This window comes from Neopsephotus bourkii, unplaced genomic scaffold (genome assembly GCF_033783945.1).
Source record: "Neopsephotus bourkii isolate Nb327-2 ecotype Australia unplaced genomic scaffold, CSIRO-AGI_Nbou_v1 NB_234, whole genome shotgun sequence".
Lineage (NCBI taxonomy): Eukaryota > Metazoa > Chordata > Aves > Psittaciformes > Psittacidae > Neopsephotus > Neopsephotus bourkii.
In genome coordinates, this window is record NW_026900744.1 from 8,121,836 (window position 1) to 8,133,794 (window position 11,959).

Below are 11,959 nucleotides of genomic sequence, written 5' to 3' on the forward strand. Positions count from 1 at the left end.
TACACTCTACACCAGGAAAACTTATGCTCATATTAGGTTTGGTTTTAACTTTGCTTATTTGTCTTAGGTTTGAAAGGAGGAGCTGGAGGATCTGATGGACAGGGTGGTACCTTCCGGTACTCCTTCCATGGTGACCCACATGCTACATTTGCAGCTTTCTTTGGTGGCACAAATCCTTTTGAAATCTTCTTTGGAAGGAGGATGCCTGGTGGCAGAGACACTGAAGACATGGAGGTGGATGGTGATCCATTTGGGTCCTTCACTAGTTTTAGTATGAATGGTTTTCCAAGGGAAAGAAATACAGTTGGTAGTCAGTTACGTCGTAAACAAGATCCCCCTGTAATCCATGAACTCAAAGTGTCATTGGAAGAGATCTATCATGGCTGCACAAAAAGGATGAGGATTTCACGTAAAAGGCTTAACCCAGATGGTAGAAGTGTCCGAACAGAGGACAAAATTCTTACTATTGAGATAAAAAGAGGATGGAAAGAAGGTACCAAAATCACTTTTCCAAAAGAAGGCGATGAAACACCTAACACGATTCCAGCTGATATTGTTTTTATCATTAAAGATAAACCGCACTCTCACTTCAAGAGAGATGGATCAAATATTATCTATCCTGTTAAGATCAGCTTAAGAGAGGTAAGTTTCTCTTTTGGTAGAACTCTAAATATTTAAACCTGTTACAGTATGATACAATGGCTACCATGTGTAGCAGCAGTAAACTTCTGGGGGGTTTGTGGTTTTTCTTGTTTAGGGTTTTTTTTAATAGTTTCACTCTAGTAATGTCACTGTGGCTACAGAGCACAGTTATTTATAGTGGAAGGGGTAACTTTTGATTAAAAAAATCTGAAATAACAAACAAATACAATTAAAAGTAATCTAATGTAGCATGCTCTTTACTGCTGTGATATGATTGCTACTTCTGTATGACAAAGTAGAAATGTCTTAAATACTTTCACTGCCAACAAATTCTAAGTTTGCCTTTTTATGTCATAAGTTATTTCAGTGTGATTTCAAAGTACATGGAGATTGATTTCATGAGGATAAATTATTATGAACAGGTGTTATAGGAGCTATATATAACAACAAAAATGGTATAGTTCTTTCTATATTCTGTTCCAAGTCAAAGCACATTGGCTTTTATAAGGAAAAATCAGGAATACAACTGAGCAGAGTTCTTAACAACAAGCCCTGATACATCCACTATTTAAAAGATACTGTAGCTGTGTGTGTGTAATGTGTTTTTATTTCTTAATTAGCATTAGGTGGAGAAATTAACTCCTGTTTGCTTTATAAACTGTTTGTGTACATGATGAGCTCCCTTAAATGATTCTTAACTAAAAATCACACTTGAAGTGAGTTGAGGCACCTAAAAAAGATGGAGAAAATACAGTGATTAATGTTTATGTGGATAATACAGTACCTTCATAGATATAAAGCCTATTTAGACTTACTGTGTTGTATAAATTGGACATTATCAGCACTAATTGTGCTGAATCAGGTGATGTTGGAGGGGTTGGAATGATTGGAATGTTACCAGATCTTCAGAATGAAAGCAAGCTATTGGAAAAAGCAGGAGGTCTGTAATGTTTTAATTTTGATGCACTAAAATAGTTGCTTTTCTTTGAGCATTGCAAATGCTCTCTTAAGACAGCTGTGAAATTCAGTGCCTCTGCTTACAGACACTTGTTCTGCAATGCTATATAGTATAGGTTGATAATATATTAGAGTAAAACCCCTGTACAATGCAAACACAAGAAATGGAATGGGACTCTTTCCAATGGAAACTGAGAAGCTGGACATCTGTAGAGAAGTATGAGTGAAGATTTCACTCTATCTCAACTACTTTCTTACTTGATAATGTCTTTGAAGGGTATATAAGCCCATTACCAATCAGTGGCCATTGCATAAGATTAATAAATTCTGTGATATTCAGTGGCAAATTGAAGCTTTCCATTTTTTGAGAGGAGCACTGTATTTGAGTCTTGACATCTTAGTAGTGTACAGTGGAAATACTGTTGACAATGCTAGTCTTTGCTAAATAAGTTAAATTCAGTTGTAGTTACAAATAAAGTCCTGACCAATTTTTTTTTGTCATGATCCAATTTTTCTTTAGGCTTTGTGTGGCAGCTCTATCAATGTGCCAACGATAGAAGGAAGAACCATACCTATGACAGTAAATGAAGTTGTAAAGCCTGGGATGAGAAGAAGAATTATAGGATATGGTTTGCCATTTCCCAAAAATCCTGACCAACGTGGAGACTTAATTATAGAGTTTGAAGTCATCTTCCCTGATAACATTTCTCCAGCATCAAAAGAAGTACTTAGGCGAAATCTTCCAGTTTCATAAAATGAAGACTGCATATGTCAACAGTTTAAATAGGACACTGGAAATGCTGAGGACTGGCAAGTCTGTGCTTTAAAAGTGCAATCTGTAACAACTAGTGGAATATTTGGTTTTTTTTGTTTTGTGGGATGGGTGGGGGGGAAGTACTGTAACGCTGCATGAGAAGTAAAGGGTTAAGTGCAAGTCGTACAGGTGATTTCTGCAGTAAAATTTACAGGGAAAACCATTTATTTTACATCTTCCTAATCGGAAAAGTTTATTCATTATTTTGCCTAATGTAAAATGTAGTCGGTTTTTACAAAGTCAGCACATCTTTCTGATACAATACTTGAGCCTCCAAGTATTTCTTATATCCCTACGTTATCTAGAACATTACCCATTTATACAGAAATTGGAGATAGCAGTAGAAATAAATATTTTAAAGAGCAAAACATGAAAAATACCATTTTTGTATGTTGCCTTCCACTGCACAAAGCATAGGCTGGGAAAATCAGCTTGGACTCCTGAACCACCCCCAGTGGAATTAAATCATTTTCCTTACTGCCCCAGAACGTGTGAGATATTACAAGTCTAGCAAAGGGCATGTGGCTTAAGGACCAGGAGTAGCTGTTAGCTATGGATAGTTCCTCAGCCTTCGGGCAGAACATCAAGAAGAGATTCTACAAGTACATAAACAGTAAATGGTGGGCCTGCTGTCAAATGGGGTAGGGAAGATGTGGTACTTGGTGCCTTCTTTGCATTAGTCTCTACTAGTAAAACAAGCCTTTGTGGATGCCAGGCCCCTGAGACAAGAGGGGAAGTCTGGAACATCGGTGTGGTAGGACCAGAATAGGGTGCATTTAAACTGAAAGTCTATGAGCCTGACAGGTTCCATCACTAACTGTTGAGGAAACTGGCCAATGCCATTGCAAGGCCACTCTTAATTATCTGTGAATGGTCACGGAGATAGGGATAGCTTCCAGTAGACTGAAAAAGAAAATAAATATCACTCCTATCGTCAAGAAAAACATGAAGGAAGATTTGGGGAGCTACAGGCTAATCAGTTTCACCTTAATCATTGGGAAGGTGATGGAGAAATCCTCCTCTTGGAAAGCATTTCCAAAGACATGAAGGACAAGAAGGTGATCAGAAGTAGTCAGCATAGATTTACAAAGGGGAAATCATGTTTGACCAACCTTATTGCCTTTGACAGAGACAATTAGCTTTGTGAATGATGGGAGAACAGTCCATGTTGTTTACCTCTGACTTTAGTAGAGAGGCTGATAAAGTACAGGTTTAACAGTGCAAGTGCAAAGTGAGGTAGACCAAGTACTGGCCAAATGATTGAGCGCAGGAGGGTTTTAATTAATGGCACAAGGTCCATTTGGATCCAGGTCAGTAATGGGTTATACACTGTGACTTAATACTGGGTCAATACTATTCAACACCTTCATTAATGACCTAGATTATGGGATGGAGTGCATCCCTCAGCAAGCTTGCAAGCCATATAAAATTGGAAGGAGTGGCTGATAACACCAGATGATGTGCTGCCTTTCAAAGCGACCTCATTGGGCTGGAGAACTGGACAGAGGATTCTCACAAAGTTCAACATGGGGGATTGCAAAGTCTTGCTCCCTGAGGGACAACCCAGAGCACTAATACAACCTGGGAGCTGACTGGCTGGAAAGCAGCTTTCCTGAGAAAGACCTTGTGGTCCTGGTGGACAACCAACTGACTCTGAGCCAGCAATGCATCCTTATGGCAATAAAGGCCGGAGCTTTGGTAGCAGGCTGAGGGAGGTGATCCTTCCTTTACTCTTGGCACTAATGAGGATGCATCTGGAGTGCTGTGTCCTGTTCTGGGCTCCCCAGTACAAAAAAGGTAGAAACTTACTGGAGCAAGTCTAACACAAGGTTGTATATGAGAGGCTGGGAAAGCTGGAGCTCTTCAGCTTGAGAAAGAAAATACCTGGGGGAGATCTTACCACTGCATATAAATACATAGTGGGAGGCAGTGAAGATAGAGGAGCTAGGCTCTTCTCAGAAGCTCTCAGTAACAGGACTAAGAGACAGTGGACATGAGTTAAAACACCGATTCCATCTGAAACACAAAGAGCGAGCATTTTATGTGAGGGTGGTCAAATATTGGAACAAATTGACCAGAAAGGTTGAGGAGTTACCATCCCTGGAGATACTCAAAACCTGACTGGACATGATCCTGGGCAGCCTTCTGTAGCTGACCATACTTGAGCAGGGGTCTCAGACTACATGATCACAAGAGGTTCCTTCTAACCTAAATGATTCTATGGACTTGGACTTAGCACTTGGCAATAGACAGTGCTATAGGCCATTCTGCAAACCAGGCTTAGCCCAAAGATGGAAGGAAGGATGCACAAAGAACATTGTAAAAGCATTTGGCTAGTGCAGGTATTTAAACATCATTCTGATCGCAAATATATGTTGTTTTTAAAGGCTAAACTTTACTCCCATGAAGAAAAAGGAAAAGCCCAGGTCCTAGCTAAAGGAGAACTTGCTTACGACACAAAGTGGGGTGGGGGTTACCCTTGAACTTTAATATGTTTGAATTGAGTCTTTTTTGAATACAAATAGGGGTTATTTGTCTTTAGAGTTAAAAGATGCATAGGGAAATTGAGAGCCTGCCATAATAGTCTAGTTTTATAATACAGTAATAGGGCTGGTTCCCTTGATTGCGGTATGATTTTGGTTGAAAGAAATGCTTTGTGGGCGTGCTTTATTACCCAAGTTTAAAATCATAATACAGTATTTTAACAACACATTCAAGATTTGGGGTTTTTTTTGGTGGTGAGCTTTTTTCCTTTTTTCTTTTTCTTTTTCTTTCATAGGAAAATACATAGGATTTGCTGTCAGCCTTTTCCCTGTGGAAATATAGTAGTTACCTGCTCTGTTAGGTAGCTTGAGAAATAGCAGCATTATATTCATATATGTGATTTTCTTCATATGGAAGTTGGGATTTAATTTTTACAATAACTTTAATGAGCACAAGAATAATCCCATTTCTGTTACTCAAAGGAACAGCACTTCTGGGAGATACTGTTCGAATCAATATTTCAACTGCAGATCTCTTCATACAGTGTCAGCTAGCTGTAGTCTTACATCTATGAGGAAATAAATTGCTGGAGCAGTATCACAAAGGAAAAAAAATTGCTGCTTAGTGCTTACGCTTGTTGTTAACACTATATATTGTTTGTTCAAAAAATTCCCATTTCAGTATGTTCCGTATTGCATTTCTTATGTGGTTTTTAAGTATAAAAGATGTAAAGTTGTTTTTTAACTCTCTTTTGTTATGATGGCAGATGCTATAAGCTACACAACTTTAAAAGCATATCATCCTAAATTGCTTGTTTGTCAGTTTAAAAGCTAATGGAATTGAGCATTTTGTAATCCAGGGTCTTGTAACCATAGTCCAACTTGTAAAAAAAAAAAGTTACAGCAACTAGGACTATTTTTTGTAACCATCTTCAGGTAAGAGGATTAGTATTAAATTGAGGAATTGCAGTATCTTGTGTATTTAGAGGTGTATATATATATGTATAGCAAACTAAACTTTTTTCAACTGTTTTCATGCACAAAATACAGAACTATAAGACTGGTATGAAATGGTTGTATTTCTTTTCTTTTGGAGGAATAACGAAGTATATGTTTCAGAAAATAGCATGGGAGAATTAATATCTATCTAATCCAGGATTCACAAAAATCAGTATTTTTCTAATCAAAAAATGTGCTTAAAAGCTATGTTTTAAACCTACTTGATTATTTAATAAAGGCTACTTGGGAGAAGGAGGCAAATACTCAGTCACCTACTGTATCTCTAACTACTGAAATACATGGAAATAAAATGGACATTCATAAAGTTGGGACAAGAAGGATATTTTGATCTCCTGAAAGCTTCTTAGGTGCCATAGAAAGTAAAAGTTACTGTGGAAGAGTTAATTCAGCTAGTCTATGAAAAAGGTTCTTTAGAAGTAGAGCTTTGTAATTTCCGAGCATAAAACTTCAGGATAACCTCAAGCTGTTGGAAGAGGAGAGCAAGCTACATTACAGCTGTTTTTCTTTTCTGCCATATAGCAATATGTGCTTGCTCCAGAGCAGGCTTTCTGATGTCATGAAGCTGTTAGTATTCCACTCTTACACTGAGCCTCTTTTGTACTGCTGAAAACTTGTATGCAGAAAACTTGTTGAAGCCCATTTGTTGAGTGTGAAACAGATGTGGTTTTAGGTCTGTGTGAGTCCCAACCTGTTTACTTTGTTATGAAATTGGCAGATTCTAACTGTGTTAGAATCTGTTCTAACCACCTTCATCCCATAACTTTGTGTGTAGTCATTTGTTTGCTTCTCATAGGGTGAAAGTTTTCTCTTCATTTGTATGTCCTCTTCCTGTATGTCCCTTTTTTTCAATGTGACCTTCAGTCCAAACCTCACTAACAGTGCTGAAGATTAGCAATATGTATTATGGTGGTGAGTCAAATGAGATTATCGGTGTTCTAATTCCAACTGTACCTTGAATACTAAAGAGGTAAAGCACCCCTTCTTCAAATAAAAGGTCTATTGGCTTGTTTAGTTTTAAAGGCCTTGGCTGAGCTGTGGACAGGTGTCAGTGTGCCATGAAATTCTTGACATGGCATAGTTTTGCTTAGAGATCGGAGAAGACCGGTTTTCCTGACTGGATATTCTGCTATTAGTTGAGGATTATGTTTTTTTGGAGGGCCTGTTCCAGAATAAATCAGCAGTCTGGAAGGGGAGTTATATTTGGCCAAGAATCAGTTCTGCTTCTTGGTAAGTGCCACTAGCCCTATGCTTCCATCAGCTAAACTTCCCTATTAATGAGTCATGCTTTGTGTTTGAGGGTTTTTTTTTCTTTTTTTTTTTTTTTCCTTGAGACATACTGGGTACAGCTGGCTGGCATTTAGCTTTTGTTGAGAGAGGAAAGCAGCAATGGTGTCTAAAACATTTCCTTGGCCTTTAGTTAAGGCTGTATGATCTGAGACATACTTACATCTTTTCCTATTCTTAGCCTGTAGCACTTCAATCTTTCCAAATTTAGTCCTGGAAAAACCCCAAATTTTCAAGCCCTTAAGATACTTTTGCCCCTCCTCAATGACCTCATCTCACTGATGTGATGAACAGTCTCACACAGCTCTCAGAATCACATTTTATCTGGGGTGCTGCTGAGCTAAAGGAGTGAGTGAAATCTGCAGCCTTTGTAAGGGCTTTGCTTTGTTCATAGACAATGATTTCAAAAACTGCTAGGCTGGTTAATCATGTCTCCCATCCTGTCCTGACAGACTGCGTTATTTCACTGCTTTAGTCACTTGTATCTTGATGACTACCTGCGTGTCTGGCTGACAGGATTCTCTAGTAGCAAGTACTTCGCAGATAAGGATTTGAGAGAGTGATGTGCGTGACTGAATGGTATCTGTAGAATTGGATGGCAGAAAGAGTGGAATGCACAGAGGAAGGGAGAGGCACTAAACTCAGACTATTGTGGAGAACAGAAGTAAATTTGTAAAAGATCTGATCAGTCATAACATTTGAAAAACACTCCTGCCAGATCCAGAGTCACTTCTCTGATTTCAGTATCAGTCCCATAGGAATCCACTTAGAGTTGTAGTGGTTATGGTAGCTCTTCTGCTGACAGATTCTCCTGGCCCCCTTTATTAGTTTATATAGTCGATGAAGCTTCTGAGAAGGTCTGGAGATCACTGTCCATCTGACAAACTAAATGCACTCCAGTCCTTTCTACCATGTGCATTTTACATGCTAATCTGACTCACTGGTAACATGGTTTGGGGATTACCCTGAAGGTTTTACTCCACTAGTGAAATTTGTTAAGATTCAGGGTAAAATTCTGTGCTTGAATTCATATGCTGGGCCTAAAAAATACAGGACATGGACATATTACTATGACTATTAAGAGACAGTTTATACAGAGCAGATCCTAAAGAGCCAGAGTATTCATTTAAGTCACTGTTTGGCATGCAAACTGCACAAACTGCAGTACTAGTTGCCTCATGAAGTACGTAATCTCAGCTCTTCACTTGTCAAATTGCTCAGCCATGGACTCTTACTAGATGGCATGATTTGTTTCCTTCAGGCTCCTCCAGTTAATTGTTCTGTTATTTAAAGAGTGAAAAGAGAGGTGTACTGTTGTTCCCCTTGGGTACTGAAGGTGTACTTGTTTTTGTTCCTCTGGAATTACTGGCTGACCCAAGGGAGGAGCTATATAACAACAATCTTGTTAGTCATGCCTGATTGCTTTATCAAGGACAAATTATCATCTTGACACTCCTGCTGCCCTATGTAATTAAAAAAAAATTCCACATTCCTTACCCAGCCACTCCTGTAATACTATGTAGCATTTCCCTAAATAAGTACTTCATGGCATGGTCAAAAAAAGAGCCTCAACTGCTTGTATTTATATCCAAAGGAAGGCTGTTTAACTGGGTTCCATGAGAAGCAGCCCTTGCCAGAAAAGCCTTGGTCAAGTGTAATAAGGACCTGAAACCACTTCTGAGAATAATCGAGGAAAGACATATTTTTGTTTTCCTAGTTGTCGTGGTTTAAGCTCAGCTGGTAACTCACAGCCATGCAGCTGCTTGCTCACTTTCCCCCATTCTTCATTCCCCTGCTCCTGGAGGAATGGGGAGGAGAATCGAAAGAATGTAAATCCCAGGGGTTGAGATAAGGACAATCCAGTAACTAAGGTACAATACAAAACTACTACTGCTGCCACCAGTAGTAATAAGGGAAATAACAAGGAGAGAGAATATAAAATTAAAAGGGGAAAATGAAAACAAACACAAGTGATGCACGATACAATTGCTCACCACCTGCTGACTGATACCCAGCCTGCAACCAAACAGGGATATAGGGCCTTACAGGTAACTACCCCCAGTTTCTATACTGGCCATGAGGTACTTTGGTATGGAATACCCCTTTGGCTAGTTCAGGTCAGGTGTCCTGTCTCTGCTTCCTTCCAGTTTCTTGTGTTCCTTCTTACTGGCAGAGTGTGAGAGACTGAAAAAGTCCTTGAGATGTAATCACTACTTATCAACAACTAAAAACATTGGTGTTATCAGCATTTTCAGGCTAAAGTAAAAAACACAGCACTGCATCAGCTACTAAGAAGAATAACTGCTACAGCTGAACCCAGGAGACTCATATAACAAGAAACTGATTTTATAAGTAATAAGAAGCAGGATAAAAATACCTGACATCCTTTTCTGTCCCTATAAAGTCACAATTCCAAAATAGAAGTCAGATTTTGTTGAGGTGTTTTTTGTTTGGGGTATTTTTTTGTGTTTTTTTGTTTGGAGTTTTTTTTTTTTAGTATGTGTTTATTTTTTTCTTTCCCCAAAACCAGTGGATTTCCCAAGGCTAATAGTGGATTATTTACTTTTTTTTAAATTTAAAGTGATAACTCTTCAACAGTGTCACTTACAAAAAGTGACGTATTAGTAATTTTTGTCTACTAACTCCTGAATTGCTGGAGGCTTACTTGGATAAATGATCTAGTTTTCATGTGTGTTAATTATGTTGGCAGATATTTCCCTTATGGGTATACAATCAAGGAAGCCTGAAATCAGGACTAGTGGAGAAATTGTCTTGTGTCCACTACAGGCATATGTGCAATGTTATCTTCCTCTTATTTGGTCAGCTATGTTGGTCTCATAATTTTTTTCTTTCCGTAGTTAAAAGCTGATGCTGTTGCCCTAAGCTGTCAGTGGGATCAGCATTGTTCTTGTACTTCAGCTGTCTTCTTCCATGTGAAACACAGAAACATTAACATTTTCATTGAAGAAACTTTTGCAACAGATACTGTCCTGGGTTTAGCAGTGGCAGTCATTTTTCTCTTTCTTAGTAGCTGGTGCAGTGCTGTGTTTTGACTTTCAGCTGGGAACAGAGCTGAAAAACAATGATGTTTTGGTTTGGCCAAGGACTTTGTGGGCCTCATGCTCTGCCAGGGAGGAGGGGAGCCGGGAGGAAGCAGAGACAGGACACCTGACCCAAACTGACCAAAGAGGTATTCCATACCACAGCACGTCATGCCCAGGAGGTAACGGGGAGTTACCCGGAAGGGCGGAGTGGACTGCAGGGTTGGAGGAGGTATCGGTCGGTGCTTGGTCGGGCTGGGGGGGGCGAGTTATCGGTCGGCTGGTGATGAGGTGTTGTATTCTCTTCCCTTGTTATTTCCTTTATCATTACTATTATTGGTGGTAGCAGTAGTGATTTGTGTTATACCTTAGTTACTAAACTGTTCTTATCTCAACCCGTGGGAGTTGCATTTCTTTTTGATTCTCCTCTCCGTTCCCCCAGGAGTAGGGGGAGGGCAAGAAGGGGAGGAGTGGGTAACAAGCTGTCTGGCTGTGGGTTAAACCATGACAGATACCTAAATTAGGGTTATGTCAATGTCCATGAGTTTTTTAAATAAAAAAATATGCACAACCTCTATGTCACTGTATGGAAATTTCCTTGTTTTCATTTATATTAACTAAATTGTTTACATCAGTAATGACTGTAAACAGTATTTACTGGTTTTTAAACATTGATTCAGTTACCTTTTCAGAAGGTAGAATCATAGAATCAGCCACGTTGGAGAAGACCTTTGACATCATCCAGATAAGGAATTAGTTTATTCAATTATTTTTTCAGAAAATAAGGAATGGATAGGCAGAGATCAAGATTAGTAGCGACAAGACATAAATACTTGTACATGTCACCAGTTCCTTTGTTAATGCCTCTTAGTAAGTGGTGAAAGGCATGTTTTAAAAGCATTTGACCATGTAAAACTGCAAAACAGCAAAAAACTCTAAATACCTGAATGAATATGAACTGTTTGGTACTATTATTTGATCTATCTCATCTAGTATCACTGCATCCTCATCCAATTTATGCCAATGTGCTGTCTGAATGCCTTCCAATAATGGGGGAAAAGTACACACGGTTCTCCAAAGTTCAGGGAAAATCTTCAGGTTTTCTGTTTTTTTTAACAGAACTGGACAGTCAACTCTTAAAGTGTGATGCTAAGTTTATTCTGTGATTTTTTTTGTGGAGGTTTTTTTTGTGGGTTTTTTATTGGTGGAAATGACTAGAAAATTAATGACCTTGAATCTAGTTCTCTTTGATCAGAATTGGGTAAAGGATAGGCATTGTTGCATATTCAGTTAAATCTACCACAATACCTGGAAAGACTGGAATCTAACTGGGTTCAAACTTTGGGTTTTTTCCCTACAACATGAGCAGTTTAAATATTGTACATAATTTCTGAGATGCTGTAGGTACTCTCTGATCAGCTATGCTGCTTTTGACTCTAGGCTGCTTCCTCATTATCTTCTCTGTGCCTACCTGTTTTGACTCCATGTGCTGAATCCATTTTTTGTCTCTCCAGTGGTTTTTATTCTGAGTCAGAAGATGGGGTAAGGCAGAGCTGGTTCTCTGGCTTTATAGCAGACTCCTTTAGACATGCTGGATTTCACCTCCACTCTTCACATCTTGAGTGGCTTCAGTACACCAGTGAAAATGAAGCAATTGCACTGAGGTGAATGTAGTTACAGTTAGGCACAGATGCGCACACCTACCTTGTTTTACAGAA

The 11,959-nt window shown here is 38.9% G+C and overlaps 1 protein-coding gene across 3 annotated transcripts in view; it reads left to right on the forward strand.

The window, feature by feature from the left end:
* DNAJB4 (DnaJ heat shock protein family (Hsp40) member B4) overlaps nt 1-6,224 on the forward strand; it is a 30,052-nt gene extending 23,828 nt beyond the window's left edge. For all 3 annotated transcript variants that reach the window (XM_061345174.1, XM_061345173.1, XM_061345175.1), the window contains 2 exons: nt 68-642; nt 2,120-6,224. In XM_061345174.1, coding sequence (XP_061201158.1) covers nt 68-642; nt 2,120-2,353 — 809 coding nt within the window. In that variant the 3' untranslated portion in view covers nt 2,354-6,224. The remainder of the gene's footprint in view (nt 1-67; nt 643-2,119) is intronic.
* The last annotated feature ends 5,735 nt before the right edge of the window (nt 6,225-11,959 follow it).